Source organism: Leptosomus discolor, chromosome 2 (genome assembly GCF_034619465.1).
Source record: "Leptosomus discolor isolate bLepDis1 chromosome 2, bLepDis1.hap2, whole genome shotgun sequence".
Lineage (NCBI taxonomy): Eukaryota > Metazoa > Chordata > Aves > Leptosomiformes > Leptosomidae > Leptosomus > Leptosomus discolor.
The window spans coordinates 106,580,192-106,600,402 of record NC_141392.1 but is presented as its reverse complement, the minus strand read 5'-3'; the positions used below and the strand labels follow the sequence as shown (position 1 = coordinate 106,600,402).

Below are 20,211 nucleotides of genomic sequence, written 5' to 3'. Positions count from 1 at the left end.
TGTGGTGTGCTTGTAAGAGTTTTTTACACAAAACTGGGAACCTGCTGTATTTTTTAACAGCTGATGAAATCAAATTAAACTAGGCTCCAGCAGTCTTCCTCTAAGTTGGTACACCCATGGCCTGATGGGCTAATGCTCCTTGACTATTAGTTTGATCTTACCCGGGGCTGACTGGAGTAAGAAATCTAGCGCAAAAATCAGGCACAAATGTGTAATATTCCTCAAAGTGAAGTGTACACCTAACTAAGCCATCTGCACCACCCCTGGAGACATCTCAACGCTTCCTATGGTCGGTAGACCCAATGAGGTTGTGTCTAAGCTGACCTGTGCCACAGGCTGGAAGAAGCTTGTCGATGGCAAGCATCTGCTGCAGGCAGAAACGCTACTCCTCTGGAGCTGGTTCCAGCAAGAACAAGCCTCAGTTACCTACATTGAGCACACCCAGATCCACTCACTACTACTGTACTTCTGGATTGCAGATTTAACAGATTATTTTAATTTCAAATGCTGTGGAATATTTTGTTTCCATTCAAGTTAAAAATATTAGCATTACATTTTAAAATAGAGTTGCTACTTTTTTGATTACCAAATCTATTTTTTAAAAGCTTGTGATTACATCCCAAATATAAGCAGCTATAGTTCAGTTACAAGTTGGAAGAAAATTCAAGAAAAGTCAGTAGACCTGGGAGTCCGTGATCACGGCCACGCTGTAAGTTTAATGATGCTAAATCAAGTGAACCCTTATTGGACAACACAAACAGTTTTTCTGTTAACTCCTCATTCAGCAGTTGATCTTGCACCTGCAGTTTTGCTGAATGTGCTAGAAGACCCCTTAGTAAAGGATCCAAGCCTCCTTTAAACACAAAAATAACATAATGTTACAGCATATATATAAACCATTATCACTTTCTTAACAAATGTGAATGCACGTATGTTTTCATGTTTTTTAAACATTGCCCACATAGGCTTTTACATTCAAACACATGCAAAAATCTCCTTCAGGTTGAAATAAAAGTAATAATGCTATAAAAAGGCTTCGTCTTCTTTAGGTGTAAGAAAATTTGTAATCTGATAATACACTCATCCACAAATAAAAGATATGAAATATCTTCATCATCTGTTATCAATCACTAGTCTATTGTCAATCTACCACACTGGTTTAATCTGGAGAGTAATTTTTGTCTGATTCAGACAACTATTTAACTCAGAATAGTTGTTCCAGTTCACGTTAGTGCTCTGGAACCTGTTCAACAACTCAAATCAGCGATGTAATTAAATAAATGTTCCTATTCCTAATTCACACAGAATCACAGAATGTTAGGGGTTGGAAGGGACCTTGAAAGATCATCTAGTCCAACCCCCCTGCCAGAGCAGGACCATCTAGAGTAGATCACACAGGAATAAGATAAGTAACTTTGAAAAAAGTTACAATATTCTGGAAAAAAAACCAGAACAATTTAAATAAAATCATACCTTCTTTAACGAGCCTCCAAGGACTAAAGAAAACTTCATGCAAATGAAGATTTGGGAGTTCTGGATCATCTAAATACTTTGCATTCAATCGCCTTACTATTGGTTGGATTGTTGCATGACCAAAACGAAAAGCAGCTGTTGAGAATACATTAGAAACTGTAGGATTCATTGTGGGATCGTAACCTGTATAAAGGCCAATATACAGATTAAAAGCATCTGGACCAATGATTTTGGGAATGTAATCTCTTAAAGTAATAATCTGAAAGAAAAGAAAAAGAAACATTTACCATTCAATGTTTTTATAGATGAATAGTATGATTCCCAGGTGCTAAATGCCCTTTTCTTCACTCATCTATGCCCAAGCATTTGACGTGACTAAGAACGGTATTAGCTGGTAAACAATGTCAGTCTTATTTTTGCAGTAAGGAGACAAATGAGCGGAGAGAATCAGTGGCATGGCTCAGTACAGTGCAAGAGTCAGGCCTCTATTGGCTCCCACCATAAATGCTAGACCAAAACCTCCTGAGCAGAGATTACCAGTGTTGTTCATTTACAATCCATGGGAGTAATCCAGCTCATAGGAGGTGTGCCGAGATTTAAAGTCTTGATTGTGATGGTATAAATTATAATGCCCTTAAAAATGGCAATGAAAGCATGAATTACTATAAAATCTTTCAAGAACGGTTGTTGATATGGACAGACTCTATTTTCAGACATATGTTTGTGACATAAATCCTCTTCACTAAGTATTTGTAATGACCAGGCTTTAAAACACTGCTGCCCAGAATCCCTTGGTAGACATTTTATGCTAAACTCAAGCCAGTTCATAGACTTCTGAAAAACACACTTCAAAAATGAAAATGCTGATGAACACCTTCTGTCAAATGCTTTTATAATATAAAAGTATTACAGTTGCATGAAAAAATTATATGAGTAATCATGACCAAAAAAAAGGGGAGAAATGATCTAATGTACTAAACAAAATGCAAGTGCATTATAGGTTAAATATTTCACTGAAGTCAATAAAACATAGTGGGATGAATATGAAGCATAATGAACTCAGTAAAATACATTATAGATTCAATATAGTATGCAATAAAATCTACAGACAAATGTACTTTGAGCTTGATATAGTAGATATTGAAAAGCTAGTTGGTATAAAATGACCTTATGAAAAACATTTTTCTTCATTTTAGGCACGGCACAGAGACAAGCAAAACTCTCCAGAATTTGCTTACTTTTCTCAGAAGGCAGAGGTAACAACCTCTTCATGTTTTCAGGTTAGGTCATGCAGTGAAAAAAACATTTGTAAGATGATAAGTTAGAATTCCTTTTACAGCTCCTTTAATACAGCATATGAAGAAAATAAAATAATTGCTAGAAATTAATACTGACATTGTCATTTGAGAAGTTAGCCTTTTGCAACATTCACAAAGGTTTTGCAAGACAACAGTTCTTTCTAGTTTTAGACTTAAAGTTGGTTCTTACAAGACTTTAAATAGGACTAGGTTAGCCATGGCCACAAATACTTTGACATGACTGTAACTTTTTGGCTCGTTGTAAATGAAATCTCAAGCTAAGCTGGTCATAAAGGCCACATTCCCTGAAGGAAGGAGAAAATCAGATTTTTCATTTGCTCCAGAGGCAAGATCTTCATTTCTTGTTTCCTTGGTGGGGGAAGAGGGGTTGCCGTTTCAAGACATGAAAATTAAAAGGCTAAGGGTAAAAAGGGGTCTTATGCCTGCCTTGAGCTAGGAGTGGCATGTGTTTGATGGAAACTTCCAACGGTTAAATGAGGCTCCATCAAGTAGAGGTGAATTTTAGACAATACAGACTAAGGAGATGTTACTAATAAACCAGAAGATGATACTGCCAGAAAGAATCTGAGTATGACAGAGAACCACATCTAAGGTAGCATGCAGTATTTATGTGGGCTCTGAATGTACCTTGCCCAAATTTGTCTGTGTGAAGTCAAGCAGAGGATCGCTACAAGTTCTCATAACTGACATATATATTTTAAGGAAGGTGTAAACACTGACAAACATCAAAATTATTTTTGTTACAAGTCTTTTGCATGCACTCCCTGCTCTGAGAGAATGATTTGAAAGGGAAATCTTATTTCCTATCATATTTGGTATAAAGAAGCACAATACTTTCTTTCAATGCAGTCTTCCTTCAACAACTGAGATTCTTCTGTGCAAACAAAGAAATGTGCTTGTCTAAAAATATGTCAATAAAATCAGAGCCAGAAAGGGACTACGTGGAAGAGAATTTGTAAACAAGTACAATGAACTACTTTACCATTTATGATTTGCTTTGAGTCTGTTTATGAATATAAGCTAACTTTCAGGTGTTCGCAGCAGCATAATCTATTTATGTGGATATAATGAGTCTGAAGCTGCAAGGTATTGGGTGGTCTCAACTTCTTGTGACATTTATGAGACTAGAGGTAATCCAGGCTCCTCTTTGGTTCAGAGCATCAACTCCAAGCTCTACAGAAGACTCATAAAGAAATTAATTTTAATCCATAATGTCAATATTTCTACTTTCTCACGGCAGTCGTTTCGATGATATAATTCAGTGAAAAATGATGACAAATGGCTACTGCCTTTTAAAGAGAAGCCCATATGCTTAATGTCTAAATGACTGTAGTAGTCTATATGACTAGATAGTAACAGAGTGATTAAGAGTATTTAAAAGTTATTTTTCAGTCATATCAGAGAAAAAAATTTCTGATTTCCTAGCTATTCAACCAATCATTTGGTTAGTATCGAGACTGAAACAGAATCTGAGTGATTACAACACTGTCAGAAAAGACTTTGTACAGATTTCATATCATATCATGAATCACATGTGCACTGTTTACAGAAAAGTAACTGAATCCTGACCTGTAAACACAATAATACTCCAAGTTAAACAGGCCGTTAGTATGAAAAGGCAACATCTCTCTCATTCAGAGGGCAAGTTCCCAAGTATCTTTATGAACTCAGTGAGCAGCCTGGCTGGGTGTGCCTCCAGGCTGGGCCACCTCTAGCAGTAGTCAGCCATACATTAGATATTTGGAAGCAGGTTACATAATTTCAGACTATTTTTGAGAATGCTTTGCTCATGTTAAAAGTTATTTCAAATCAGGCAAAAGATACGGAAAATCCTGTTACTTCTCATAAGGTTCAGCAGACTTTCCTTGCCAAAACCCCTCCAGTATTTTACAAAGTAGGTGTGAATGGGGCACAATTGATGGAAAATGGAAATTTAAAAAAGGCTGGAAGAGGAATATAAAAATATGAAGAAGATATAAAAATATGTGAACTATCACAGGAAGGTCAAAAGTGCAACTTGTCTTTGCCATTGGCCAGTGGTCACTGCAAAGGAACAGTATCTCACTGAGATAGTGAAGAACCAACACAGTGAAGCTCCTGCACTTGGGAAATATTGCAGAAATAATAGAGAACAACCAAACATAACAATGATGTTTAATTCATCAAAGTGCTATGAACAGTTGGTGTGAAGTTCTCAATGTAAATATTAAAGGATTTACAGATGATGTTGAAGTCCTGAACTTTTATGTGAGGGGTGATTGTATGAGAGTTCAATTTTTAATAAAAAATGAACACATTATTATAGCTTTGTTAATAGTCTGAACTATACTCTTTATAAGCAGGAGTTACGACAGCATGCAACACATACTCTTTTATAATATCTCTTATTTATCTATTTATCCTTTATAATTTCACAGAGTTTAAGTTCTGAGAGGAGTTATCTAATCATCTTCTTTCACAAACAAGTTTCATCCAACTTAGTCACTTTGAACCCAATAGTTGTAGTTAAGTTAAACTACGTCAGCCTCAGAAAACACCCACTTTCAACCCACGCCTTGGATCATGGCAGAGAAGTAGGGATGCAAAATGCTCTGAGAACACAAGCAGATGTAGAAGGAAGTGAAAAAGCCACCTATATATATTCTGAAAACTAAAGGCTCTTGTCAGTTTGTCTTGTCAGACAATTTGATTCAGATTGATCTGCAAAACTCCTGCTTCACTCTGACTAGTGCCACATCATCCGTCTTTCACAATCCAAACGGCACATCAAGGAAAACTTGTGTCTGGAAGGAACAGCACATGTGCGTGTAAATTGATCCTGCAAACCAAGTATGTACGAAATAGTAATGTTAAGACTGTAGCAGTTGCATAACCGAGCATTTTTTCCTGTTTTGTCTACACTTTCCATTTAAAGGAAAACAAATTTAAACTATTTGCTTTCAAATAGTGTAAAAGGAGGAATCTTAATTCTCCTTATCCTGTTCTCTCAGGTCAAAACAGGAATAAGCAGAAGAATCAGATAGTTTCATTTTAGTTAGTAAATGACAACGAAAAAATGTCTTTTTGCACAAAACACTAGGTAAATAAGGATACGTATTTTTACCACTGTATACTGCAGCACTATACTTTAGAGTTAAGTATGCATCATTCCCATAAAATACAAGGAAAGAGAGAACCACTGTTGTGGCTTAGATAAAGTACTACTTATCAGTGAAACGTGTCTACAGTGCAACCAAAAATATCTGTTTTATCCACGATATCAACGGGCAATTGTTATTTTTGCTAGCTTTGTCAAGTTTCCATTATTAAACACTTGTCACTAGAGATATTTATAATGCTAAAAAAGCATCCAGGAGGAAAAGTATGGCCTAAAGAGAGACCTTTTTCATTCTCCTTATTCTACAAAGAAAGGAAGGCTTTTTGTTCAATTCTCAGTAATTACACACCCACAGGCAAAAATTATGCTTGAAAGTATTCACTCCAAAAAGAGAGGATTTTAGAAATGTGTAGCAACTGAAATAAAATTTTAGAATGGAAATGTCAAGGTAACTTCAACTAGAGTTATCATTAGTGTGCTGGTTAGCATACCACATTAACAGAGATACTCCAATTATCTCTCTTAAATGAATGTCTCTAAACCAGCTAGATATAATTCACATATATAATGAGCCATAGGCAAATCTCATTAGTCTATGATACTGGCAGAGATAATGAGTAGCCCATATTCTTGCAGTGTATTGCCTTGCACAGTGTTTTTCAGGCCATAATGTTAGTGGATGTAAATCGGAAGTGTATGAATGCACAGAGGCCTACTTCTGGATTTGCACTTTTCTTCTAACAAGTATTAACAACCATTCTGACTTGTCAATGCCACTCTTTTAACGCAAACAGCACATTTACAGCAGAGGAACTGACACGGTTAATGTAAACACCACCAACAAAATATTAAAAAAAAGCCAACCTTTTCAAAAGGACTGACTAAACACAAGTAAACAAAGTATGTTACTTTTCTGAAGTTATCTGGCTTTAAGTGCAAATAACAACATTCCAGAGAACACAGATGGCTTCTTAAAGAAAACATTCTGCATATTCTGCTGACTAAAAATTGTTGCAGAAGAAAGGAAAAGTGTTTTATCAGAATAGTGACATTTTCTTCCCTTCTTCCCCATTTATCTTCAAAAAAATGTCCTTTGGTACTAAAAAAATCCTTTTGTAAGAATCAGAAAGCGTAGCAATGTCTCCTAGCCTTCAGTTTATTCTGGTCCTGATATTGGGCATCTGCTATTATGGATTATAATGGACAGACTGAGTCACTGTGTCTTAGGTTGCCTGATTAAAGCTGAATCTCCACAAATATGAAGTCCTTGGCAAGGCTTGGAGGAGCAACATCAGGCAGAGTAACCTGAGTAACCAACCTGTAGAAAAGGAACTTGCGGGATCATCCATTCCCCAAGGCCACCTGAGAGATCAGCCAGACCCTGAGCCTGGGTGCAAAACCCACCAAGATGAGCCAATGAAAGAAACTGTGCCCCAAACATCACGCAAGCTAAAGAGGTGGTTGCCTGCAGGGGTAGGAGTCATTGTGGGGTGCTGGGAGGAGATAACTTGGAGGGACTGTGTAAGAACTTCTTTTGCAAAGTTTTAAGGGGATTGTGCGAATGTGTGAAACACTATGGGCTACTCAGGGAAAGGACTAAAGATGGGGAAAGGGAGGGGTCAAGGTGGACTGAGGAGGAACAAGCATGGGAAAATAGAATGAAAAGGAGATAAAAGGGGTTATCTGAGTATGAAGAGTCAGCTGATCAGTGTGCTTGTCTGACTGAGCGCTGTGCTTGGATCTCTGCAGTCTAAACTATATTCTTCTGAAATCCTATTTCCAACTACCCCTTTGCAAGTGTACTCTCTATTCTGAGTGTGCATGTGTATCACTAGTGAGTTTCCAGCCAGACCAGAGACGATGAGCAGCACAAGAAACTTGAGGACCTGCAAAGAGAGTGAGTGGTACCCTGAGCCTCAGGGGCTTGTGGCTCCAGGCGTCAGGATCCAGACCAACTCTGGGACCAGCCACCGTGCAAGGCTGTCCAGGAGAGCTCCACATTACCTGTGTGCGTACTTCACTAATGGCCTTCAATTCTGAGCAGCCAGAGAATGTGGGTCAGGCCATCCATGCCATTCAAGACTGTGTGAGTGCCAGCAAAGGTGCTGTCTTTGATGTGTGCTGGTTGGTGCGGCCTTTGTGTGTGTGCGTGTGTGCATGTCCACGCTGAATACCAGAAGTGTGAGGAAAAAAAGAAGTTGAAGACTGCATAGCTATTTCAGGAGGGGAAAAAAAAAAAAGAAAAAGAATAAAAGAAAAGGAGAAAAAAAATAAAAGGAAAACGCTGAGTAGAAATAGATTTTCCTGTTCTAAGATCTATATATTCTTATGGACTCTTTTCTCCTGTATTTTCCCATATTTATTTCTCCTGCTATCTCCTATGAAGATTAGCCCTTTTGTGTTAGTGCTTCATTGAGAACTTCACAGGCATTTTTACACAGGGAAGTTATTAATTTACATAATACCCATGAGAAAATAAGCATTTTGAACAGTATGTAAATAAAGATACATTAATTTTTGTTTCATTTACCAAAAAAATCTACAAAGAAATCAATCTGAAAAGGCCTCTTCAATAGACAAAATAAACACTGGAGAAGCCTGCAGAAAGCTGTAGCACAGTAGAAACTGCCATAAAAATCAGAGCACTGAAGGGTCTGGGCAAACTAAGGACCAGGACATTGCATTCAGGAAAGTGGAAAATGGAACAAACTGTAAACATGTCAAATTTGAAGCGCAAAAATAGGTGGCAAAAAAAAGGTAACATGATCTCAAAAGCCACTCACAGAAACATATATGACATTCTGTGATCAATTCTGTTCTAAGATATTCACTGCAATGTGTAGATAAGCAAATAAACAGCCAACCTGATGCAGAGCACCGACAATTTTTCGTGTTTCTTGGTAGACTGTCTCAGCGCTCCAGTGGCCATTGATGTTTCTGAGGGCCCTGGCCAGGCGGTTGTGCTCTCTCAGCCACAGCGTGTGCATAGCTGCCAGAGACGTGACCTCGCTGGATCGGCTGTCCCCGGCCACAAAGCACTCAATCCTCTCACCTTCACTTGCGTTCACATCCTGTGCACAAGGTGATGGGATCTGGTCTGTAAAAGGCAGGTATTCACGATCGTTATCGTGATATTTAAGGTTTATTCTAAGAAGGCCTTCTTTGCTTGTTAGGTTCCTCAGTTTGTTTTCAATAGCAGGGGTACTGCCATAGACAGTAGAAGCATCAAGGAAAGACGTTAAGCCATTGATCTGTTGTCTTGGATTTAGTGCTGACAGATTTCCAAAGAGAATACCATGATCACCAGTGCCACATGCAGGAGAGGAGCGGTAGAAGGGCAGGCAACCCATCTCTGCAGTTAATGTATCATTGGTGGTCACCTGCATAAAAAAAAACCCGTGTATTTTCTGAGGTGAAGGTAACAGCTGTGGATGTTGAATTAGGCATCTTCTGTCTCAGTTTTCAGTTGTTCAGATCTCATCTACTAGAGTGACATATTCTAAACCTGTAGAGATTGCTTTCCTTTGGATTTAAGCAAAAAGATGATTTAACCCTTTTTAAGCAAAGACAGAAATAAAACCCAAAACCTTTACTCTGTCATAAGAGCAAGCTACTGATGTAACCCCTTTTGCATAGATGTACACCTAAATGAGCCTGGTTTCACAATGAAAATTCATCATGAAATGTACCACAGTGAAGAGGTGAATATCTGGTCAAATTATGTTCTACTGAACACTAAGTGAAACAGTGAGTTTACATGTGTGCATAAAAATATAATGAAGAGTTTCAATGTCTGCAGCAGCATGCTGTGAAAGCTTTGTTTAGATACCTAATTTTAATCCAGTTTCCTAACTAAAAAAAGGCCTATGTAATTATTCATCCTGCTTTCTGCCAGCCCCCACAAGCCTTCCCCCATACTATTTTACAGTGACAGTTGTCTTACGAGTATTAAATTCTGGCTGCCTTTATAAAAGCAAAGGCTGAACATAGCCTTTGACAAATGAAAGGTTCCCCAGTCCTTTATTGGTTTGACCTACACACAGCTGAGGGACTGAGGTCAAAGGGTGACGCAGCGCTTGCGTGGATGCTAGATAGTCAGCATTCATATCATCTGAACCAACCTGTCACACAGTCAGCTACTCCAAATATAGGTGAAGGGCGTGGGAGAAACTTGTGGGAATTATCAAACTGGATCTTGGAGTACAGGTAAGGGTCTCAGGGGAAAATATAGTCCAAACCAGACAGGTAGAATTTTTGCCGCAGCAGAGCACTAAAAATGGTACATGAATAACTTAACAGATGTGGGGAGGGCAGCAGAGATCTTGGAGGAGGGTAGAAAGGAAGAGGGAGAAAGGTTTTATTTGTGTTGCAGGATATCCAAAAGGAAAGCTCAGAACATCAATTCTGTTTCAAAGAACAGAGTTCATCACTAAACCAAAACCTGTCAGGTTTCAAAATAACCAGAATATCTATTTGTTGTCTAATGCACATTTGGCTTTATGATCTTTGTCTTTCTGAAAAGCACATTATTTCCAAATTCTAACAGCACTGCATTGTGCACCAACAACTAGCTATAATAGTGTGTCAGTTCCAAGAGTTTAAAAAAGATTAACCTCAATTAAAAATGTTATAAAAACCATGGAATCGGAGTTTCAGGGACTACAATGCTGGGTTTTTCTTATCAATTGATCAACATCAAATAGGAACATATAAGATGTGCTAAAGATGCTGAAATATCCCAGAAAAAAAATAATCTTCAAACATTTGACTAAGAGAAAAAAAAATATTTTGTACAGACACCTGAGCTAACCCTTTTAATTTCTGTTCTATCTCTACGCTTTTCATTTTGAAAACTCTTTGGCAGAAGACAGTAAATACTGCAGGTTTTATATAAAATGTTGCAATTTCTTCTTCATACTTCTAATAATACAGAGACCAGTCCGTGAAGATAAAATAGTCATTAAATTTGGGGTAAAAGCAAGAAGACAACTTTGGAAAGGAATTCAAGAGCTTCATATAATAACATCATTACCTCATTTATTATAGCAAGTAAAATTTTCTTACTACTGTGAACTCAGGGCAGCAGGAATTGATACCAGTAAAGCATTTAAGTTAAGAAAGGATTTCCTTTGGTTTTCAGGTTTTATTTGGTAAAGACATTCTATCAATATTTCTTTTCTAGTTAGGTTTTAGCAAATCAAAGTAGGTTATTTTGGAAAGAAATATGTAATTTCTTTTCTTTTTTATTCCTTTCACTGATTGCTGAAATCGATAGTTTCTCTGCCTTGGATTTTCTATTTGCTATTTGTCTTTATCATTAAGTCTTTTGCTATTAGTGTGGCTTCTTTTTCCCTTCAGCTGCTAATGTAAGCAAGAAGCTCATCTCATATTACAAATACCTGTACTTTGCAGCATTCTATGTGTTTGAGTACCTCTTACTTCTGTTTATCAGAAAAGCCTTAAGAATTCAGGTATCACTGAGAAAAAATGTATGAGCCACCTTTAAGTTGTTAAACAGCAAAGCTGACAACAAAACATATCAACAGTGAATGAAGTTCATATTGAATAAGCTTTAGTTAACTGCCTCTGCAATTTCAGTTCAAGCTGCTCTGTGCCCCAGTGGAGAAAAACAGCAGTAATGAACATTAAGGGGCTGGCAGAAACGCATGATGCAGTCCTTTCCCTTTTCACAATGTGCAGCCAGCAGCTGAATGTGCAAATGAGAGCTTCCTTACGTTATTTTTCAAATGACATCAAAAGTCATCTGAGGAAAAAAAAAAGACCCCTTTCTGTGGAAATGGGTACAGAATCATGTTTTATGCCAAAACTAATGAAGAATATCCACATCAATTTTTTCTCTGCCTTGCATAACTGTAAAGGAAAAAAAAATCACAACAAAACCCTCTCTGGCCACAATAGTTTTCCTAGTACAGCTGCACATTGATTTAAACTGTCATTACATATGCACGGTCAAACCTGTTTATGGTGAAATTATATTATGTGTAGGGAAATGAAAGGCACTAATTGTTTTGGTGTACTATAATGTATAGACAGTTACTTCAGTTAAAGAAAAGTCATTCTTATCGTCAATTTGTTCTGTGGAAAATGACCTTGTAAAAGGATTTTTGCTGTAGACTTAAAAGAAAACCTAGTTTATGATCTATTAAAGTTTGCTGAGAAGGAACACATGAATGATTATTTGTGGACATGAAACTTGGAGAAGAGTCAATGGCTCCATCTGACAGCGAGCGGCTACCCTCTGAAACACAGATGAAAAAGTCAGGGGCTCTCTTTGCTGGTTGTTGAGCACACACAGACTGATCCATTTGTAGCTGAGACAGTAACCTGTCATGTTACATGCCACCTTTTGCAAATCAACTCACTTTTCTGTGGCTCCGTTTCTTTTCCACCTTTTTGTATCTGAACTAACTATCTGAAAAGCTTTCAAGATTGTATCTTACTATGTGTAGGCACTGTGTCTAATTTATTGTCAGCAATGTAATTAATACTGAATAAAGTCAGTAGCTCTCCTATGAAAGTCTTTCTAATGCCTCATTATGTCTCAACCCTAACCTCAAATAATCATCTGAGGAATGATAGGTTATTTCCAGAACCCTGTTCCATGTGTCAGGCTGCTGTAAAAGGAATATAAACTAAAGCTAGGGATTTTTTCTTTCTTTTTTTTTTTTTTTTTTTTTTTTTTTTTGATAATATGGGATTCTGAGAAGTTACAGAAAAAGAATGTTCAGCCTCTACCAGAAACTACAGGCTCAATGTGAGAATCACTGGGGGAAATTCTACAGCCTTTATTATGAAAATGTCCAGAATAGAAAATCATAATGGTTCCTGCTAACCTATGAATCATTTGCCTACACTTGTTATTAATATTAATGCAGTACTCCAGCTTTCAATCCTTTATTGAATTGCACCGACTCAGAACATTTCCCAGACAGCTTCCCTAACCTGCACATTCAGGAGCTTCCTCTGCCTGGTGAAAACCCCAGAGAGGACATGTCACTGTAAGCATGGTTGTCCTTTTCCATGGGTGGATTCTCCCTTGGGTGCTGCTGTTCTAGAAACACAAGAGTGCAGACTGCAGCCTCTGTGTTTACATTGTTAGATAAAATGCTATCAAAATCACTGTCTTTGGAAACCAGACACAGTTTCTTCATACACAAAATGAACATATAAAAGTGTACAAAAAATAGTTTTTCTGGTCCCACTAATAACTACAATTCCCCTTCTTTTTTTCTTTTTTTTTTTTTTTTTAATACAGTGTCTATTCTTTGCCTTTGACAAAACAGTCACAAAATACTAGATATATAATAAAATCAAAAGTACAACCATCTTCATATCTGTCCTTCTAAGCTGTGAATAACAGAATAATAACAAAAAGGAGCTGAAAAATTCATAGGACTGTGATCATGTCATGAATCCACAAGTTGGGAAACTTATCTAAGACTTACAGGTTTGTGTCTGAATTTATTTGTATGTCCCCCTGCCATGGCCATTCTGAGTATCAGGCACTAACTCCCAAAGGTAGCCAGGGCTATGCCTTGACCCTGTCCCCTGATAGACCACACTGCAGCTCCTAGGCTACATTCAGTGCTAGATTTAGTAGATGTACACATAACTTGCCTTCAAAAGCATCCTTGAAACATGCTCTGTGATGAATCTCTTCACAGCTCCAAGATAGATATCCAAAATATGTCCCTTGTTTAGAGCACTGAAGAATGCACTTGTGGGTCTGTGCCATGGTAATCTGTGCAGCTTCTTACTCTCTGCACCGTAATGCCACTGCCACATTAATTATGTTAACACTGGAGTCCTTTTTTGAAGATCCCTTAAACTGACTCTTTTTTAAGCATATGGGTTTTCTAGGCTTGATCTTGTCAGGTTTCAGTGATTAGAATTTATGGTCCCTGTGACCCACATTTGATTCAAGTTGTGGGCAACAGTATGAGTCTCTTCTCAATTTAAAGATCTATTTAGTAATAAAAAAATATTGATTTTTTGCATTTAAAGGTCAATACTAATTGTGCTGTTAGAAAGAACATGTCATAAACACAAAACATAAGCTTCAAAGACTTTTGCAGCTTTGTATCTACAGCAAAGACTTTTTAAAAATGGGAGTCGATACTTAGTTACATTGAGTCATATGGTGGACTCCACCTCCTTCATCACATCATGTGAAGCACTAAGACTGGACTTTTGCCCTGGCCTCTCCTGATAAGACTTTGGGAATGGGATTGTTTCTGAGGTTGTTATTTAACAGCATAAACAGAATAAATAATTTCTTATCCCAGATAGAAATTTGAGACATAGTAAACTGGACATTTGTGTCAGAACTAGGGAAGACTCATTGTAATTAGGGCTGTTGTAGCTAAACCAGATTATGCAGTCACTCAGAATGTGATTCTTTAAGAATTTTGTGCTCATTCTGAATGCTGTCAAGCTATGCTTGCAAACTTTCAAAAGTCCATATCTGCTGCGTGAGAGAGACTGTATTTATCTGCCTGTGGTAAAATTGCAGGCAGTCATTAATTTCACTTAGCCTTCCCTACGTTTTAAATACTCTCAGCAAATGGAAGATGAGCCATCTTTCAACACAGGACCTGGTTCGGTTCCCATTAAAGTTAGCCGAATATTTTCCTTTATGTTTAATGGAAGTGGAATGAGGCATTTAAGGCAAAAGGAGACTGTGGCTTAGTTACCAATTACAGCTTGTTGAGGGGAAAAGAGTTTTCTATTCTGGTGGAACTTACTCCCTACATTGGCTTCAGTGCTGGGAGAAGCTGGTTAGTAATCAAGCTCCAACCCTAAGGAAAGTAATTTAGGTTGCTTTGGATAGAGGTGGGTGCGTCAGTCCAAGGGCTGTAACGGGCATGGGGCTCTCCTGTAGCATGAGATGGACAGGCTGCGCTTTGAGAAACAAAGAAGTGGTTTGACTTTGCTACTTAAATTTTGAGTGAAAGAATCACTGTACTTTTGAAATAATCAGACAAGAATACAGGATCCTATATTTATACCAATTTATGTTTCTTTTAACCCTCCAACAAGCTTTGAATTCATGTATCATCCCATCTACTCAAAGCAAAGAGGTAATGTATGTAAGTTTCAGCAACTCCCTGAAGATCATTTTATACATACGTTGAAAAGATATCTCTCTTCAAAAGTTTGTATTAGCTGGCAGAAATATCTGTGCTTTCACTGAGTAAAGTTAAGATACTTTCACTTTATCTGACTGGCAATTTAAAAACAGAATTATTTATGACTACTTCTCTATTTTCCCCAATGATACTCAAACCCTTGAAGCATGAGAACAACAACATGAGGGGGAACTAGTAAGGTTTCTCTGCAACATAAACCTGAGAGGCAGAAAAATTTGATATTTGTACCAAGTATTTTAGCTATAGTTTGTTATCTCTACAAAACAATTTAAATATCTACCTGTTTCATTTAATAGTTCCATTGGGTTTCAATTTTTCTGTTACTGTCTGCTTTAATATTTCTGGATGATCTATCAATTTGCTTTGCAACTATTTCAGTGTATGTGTATCACTAATGTGTTTTACTTTACTCACCTGTTTAGAGCCTGGAATTTCCCTTGAAGAAATTAATTTAGAAACTTACCTTTATTGGAAAACATGGATTTTGTTTTTCACATGTCATCTGGCACTCCATCCCATTTAGGAAGGCGGTTCTACTTGTGCTCTGGGGTGTGAATGCAATGTCATGGTCTATGTACTGTCCCCATACCATAATAATATCAGAATACAGGTTGTCTTCAGTAACAGCCTCGTTAGATGAGTGAATAATTTTTCTTGTCACTTCACGAACCTGGGAAGAGAACTAATTTACCTTGAGTGTCAAGTAGTATTTGCTTCTCACAAAATTATAAAACACTAAAAAGTAGGGGGAAAAGTGATAAAAGCTATTCCCCCCCCCCCCCCCCCCCTTAGAATACTTTATGTTCTAGAGTACTTTTAATGGTTTGTCTAAAAACAAAACAAAACAAAACCCAATAACAACAAAAAACCCAACCTCTGACAGACTTTTAACTCTGTTTGGAAGCTGAGATACTAGTGCCACAAGCAGATTCAAAGATGTTTCAGATGAGTTTTTCTATATATTTGCCGAATAAGCAGTGTACCTTTGATCTGTTCCTTTCCAGAGAATTTTGAAAACCACACATTTCTTTTAGACTGTCTGAAAGTTTTCTTTCTATTTATTCTGTTTTCTGCTCTTTTAACAGACAGATTCTGTCTGCTAGGCAACCTCAAATCACTGTGGTTACACAGAGGCTCTGGGCTGCTCCGTACATAAATGGAGGAGCCTAAGGTGCCCAGGAGACAAGCTTGGTTGCAAATACATGGTAGCTCTCCTTCATTTTCCCAGCCAAAACATATTTATGAGGCACTTCTGTGAAAGATGGGTAGAAATACAGATGCTCTGAGGGGGAACACGAGGAGACATCTATGTTACATGTCCAGCCTATACTAATAACCAAGCAAAACCATCTGAGTAAAAGCAGCAGTCAGTTTGTTATGATTAGGGTATCACTATTCACAGATTTCTCCCTCATGCTGCAAAATATTTCCGTGCATACAGTAGCTGCCTTAGAAGACAAGCAATTGAAAGGGCAGCAGATAAAACAGAGTCACAGAGTCTATAATAAATGTAAGGGCTATATAATGAATGTATAAGGCAGGTGCAGTTAAATAGAATTGGTAAGGACAAGAGGCAACATAGGACTTGTTAGGAACATCAGGCTTTATATTGAAATAGTCTCAAGACCAGAGAAACACATACCTCATCAGGAACACAAGTCTTTAAATCAGTATTTTAATAGCTTTGGTGGCCACAAAGCACAAACTTTTTTCTTGCAGTTACTAAGATTTTCTTATCACTATCAACTTGCACAGCTATGCTCTCATCTAATATTGCTTTATAGTAATCCTCACACTAATATCTCACCTTCACATTATTTGCTTGTTGCTTTTTAAAGGATATAGTTGGATAGCTAAAAGCACAAAAGAAGACAATTATGCAAATGAAGAAAAACATCTATGGCACTAATTTTATCCTATCTTACTTCAAAATAAAGCAGAGCACCTTGATGATGGTCAGATATGACCAGGTTCAGTGCAGTCATGTAGTTTTGTTTTAGTGTGTTTTACTTTATAACCACGTACGGTAATGAATCTAGAAAAATGCAGTTTGTACCATCTACTAGAAATTTCCCTATGTAAATGTCAGGTTTTCATCTTTAAGCGCTAAATTGTTCAGCTTAGAGACATTATTTAATTAATAACATGAGTTGCAGATGACATTAACACTAAATTCTCTTGCTCATCCTTATTAAACATACGGTGGTTAAAATAACAAGACTTTGAGTCCGTTAAAAGTCAGGTTTCAAAGCAATGATGACAAACCAGAAGCAGTAAATCCAGCCTAAATCATTGCACACTGCACTGGGGAATCTTTCACCCAGTCCTCTATGCAAACAGTTTTTGTTCAAACTTCCCTCTATAGCACCTCTGCTATTTTTTAAGTATATGAGCTGCTAAAATCCATAAATATTGTAATGTCTTCTTAGCTCACTAACTTGGGCCAGCTAAAAAATGAAGCTATGATTTGACAGTGATACTTGTTCAGTTAAGGTACTCTAACCTAGCAGAAATGGCACACATTTGTACGCATATACACATGCTAGCATGTCTATGTGCTTTATATTTGCTTAGTTAACACCTAACCCTCTTTTCCCCCTCCTCCTTCCCTGAATAAAGGCACCATTATTGAAACAAAGAATGATAAAATCACTGGGAAGTGTAGGTTGGAAGGAAACTCTGGAGACCACAAGGTGCAGCTTTCTATTGCAAGCACGGATTAGGTTACTCATAGCCCCATCAAGCCAGATCTTGGGTATTTCCCATGAGGAATATTCAAGCAGCTGTCTAGGCAGCCTGTTCCAACACTTAATTCTTCTCACAACAACTTTTTTTTTCTTGTATCAAGACAAAATTGGAGCAACTTCTGACCATTGCCTCTTGCCATGATAGTGTGCACCCTTGTGAAGCCCTCCCTCTTCTCTATAACAGCCTTTTCAGCACTGGAGGGCTGTGATTAGGTTCATCCTGCCCTGCTTTTTCTCTAGGCAGAGCAATCATCACCCTGGGTCTGCTGGCTGCCCTGCGCCTGGTGCCACCCTGCCTGCTCTCCACCATGGTCCTTTTTGGCAGAGCTGCCTCCAGGCAGTCAGTGCCCCTCTGCACTGCTCCATGGGCTTACTCCAGCCCAGGGGCAGGGCGTCTGTCATTTGGCTGACTGAACTTATGGTTTAGCAAAGCTAGTGTCTCCTTAACCGAGCTAAACGGCTTCTTTTGCTGTTTGATTTACTGATGCAAGTGGAGGTCTGCGGAGGCAGGTATGTTATAACCCAGTGTAAGTGTTTCAAGTGATCTCATGATGCACTTTCTAACCAAGGGTAGCTGGACTCCGTTGTACCGGATGCTGGGATCCCATCCTCGAGGTTGGCTGAGCCCATCTTCATAGGCTGGTGGAAGCCACCTGGCTAAGGCTGTGTTGGATGCTCCCCATCTAGGATGTTCCCTGGGAAAAGAAAGAACCAAAACCCCAAGAAAATCAAACAGCAGCAAAACAAAAGAAAATCCCACATCTCTGAATATATTCTGAATATAAAATATATATATATTTCTAATATATTGATAATATATTTATATTCTGAATATAAAATAATCTCAATATAAAATAACAGAAAAATAAAATAATATAAAATAATCATAAGCCACAGAGCAATATTCCACTGCAATAAGATTTTCATGTAATGATCTTTGAAAAGGCATCAAATACAGTCTTCATGTATGCCAACATCAGTTTAATTCAAAAGGAAAATTAAAAAAATTAAATTACTGATGAAATATGTCAGTTTGTCACCTTTAGACATCTTTGAAATACTTGCCCCCATGGTGATTTTCTGATAGTGTCCTCATTCACCATAAAGTCGGATATACTCTAAAGTGCCTTTGCATGTTTCTTTAGAGCAATAGCTAGGAAATCAAGATGTAGGAAAATATAAAGAAGCCCTAGGACAAAGGTAAAGAAAGCTTAAAAGTGAGATGGATACTAGTCATACAGAAATAATCATTTAGCAAGACCCAAGGAGAAAGGACTGAGTAAAGGGAACGACGGCTGAAGTTTCAGAACGCAGTTTCAATGCTCCCTCTGGTTTCATCTGTATAATTACTTGGGTACAGCTTTCAGGAGGGCCTGTGCACAAGCCCAAACACTGGTATGCATTTATCTATGCTTTTAAGCTGCTAACACTAACTGCAGTGGATTTTGGCTCACGCCAACTAGCATTTCTCTGAATGAAACCTGTCTGGGCACACCTTGGGATAAGTGCATGCCAGTTTGTCATCCTGCAGCCAGCCTGCTTGGAAGAGGGTAGAGCTGTAAAAATGTTTAGACAAAAGTCTAAGAGTAAAAGGGTGGCAAGAGTCAGGTCATACCTGATTTGAGGGGCAGGAAATGATTAGTGAGTCTGTGAGTCCTGGGTTTGCCCCAATTAATTTTCCTTCTATCACAAATATTTCTAATGCATTTTTCCTAAGGGAATATTTTAGAGGGTTTTTTTGGTTTGTTTGTTTTTATAACATGGCCTGTTCAATGTATTTCATAAGTGTTTAATATATATACATATTAAAATAAAGAAAAAAATTTTTGCAAAGCACCCAGTTGACCAAAATTGTAAAGTAAGCCACAAAGAACCAGAAATATTCCCAGACAGTCAGTAGAACTACACAGTGTTAAAACATACATTTATATGTCTACTGGTACTCTAAACAGGGAACAATTATTTTATTAATACTTCATTTATCTCCAGCACACTGAAGTGGCTCAATTTGCCAAGCTATATGGTACAGTAATACACTTAGTTATCCACAATAATTCACACTTGAAGGTTGAAGTATGCTTTAATAAAGCATTCAAATTAGTTACAGTTGATTTGCCTTTATTGAAATTGCATAAAATACTGCACATAGTGTAGTGCTATTTCACTCAATTAAAAATAATGAAATGTTAATTTAACTGCTTAACCAGTGATTTTTCTCCTGATTGCTTTTATATTTTAGCAAATCACTGGAATGCTACTTTAGTAAAACCCTTCTTACATGCCTTTTTATTATTACATTAAACATGTTAATGTCTTGGAATCTTGCTTGAGTTAAAAAGGTTTTTATCCAGGGCAGCTGAAATAATGAGATTTTGGTACCATACAACTTTATAGAGTAGTCATTA

At 37.6% G+C, this 20,211-nt stretch overlaps 1 protein-coding gene across 1 annotated transcript in view; it reads right to left on the bottom strand.

Annotated features, from left to right (window-relative positions):
* Positions 1 to 20,211, bottom strand: part of TPO (thyroid peroxidase) — a 65,512-nt gene that overhangs the window by 24,229 nt on the left and 21,072 nt on the right. Inside the window, exons 5-9 of the mRNA XM_086460473.1 lie at positions 18,372 to 18,501; positions 15,523 to 15,729; positions 8,754 to 9,269; positions 1,474 to 1,732; positions 683 to 853 (exon numbers count right to left, since the gene is read on the bottom strand). Coding sequence (XP_086316599.1) covers positions 683 to 853; positions 1,474 to 1,732; positions 8,754 to 9,269; positions 15,523 to 15,729; positions 18,372 to 18,501 — 1,283 coding nt within the window. The remainder of the gene's footprint in view (positions 1 to 682; positions 854 to 1,473; positions 1,733 to 8,753; positions 9,270 to 15,522; positions 15,730 to 18,371; positions 18,502 to 20,211) is intronic.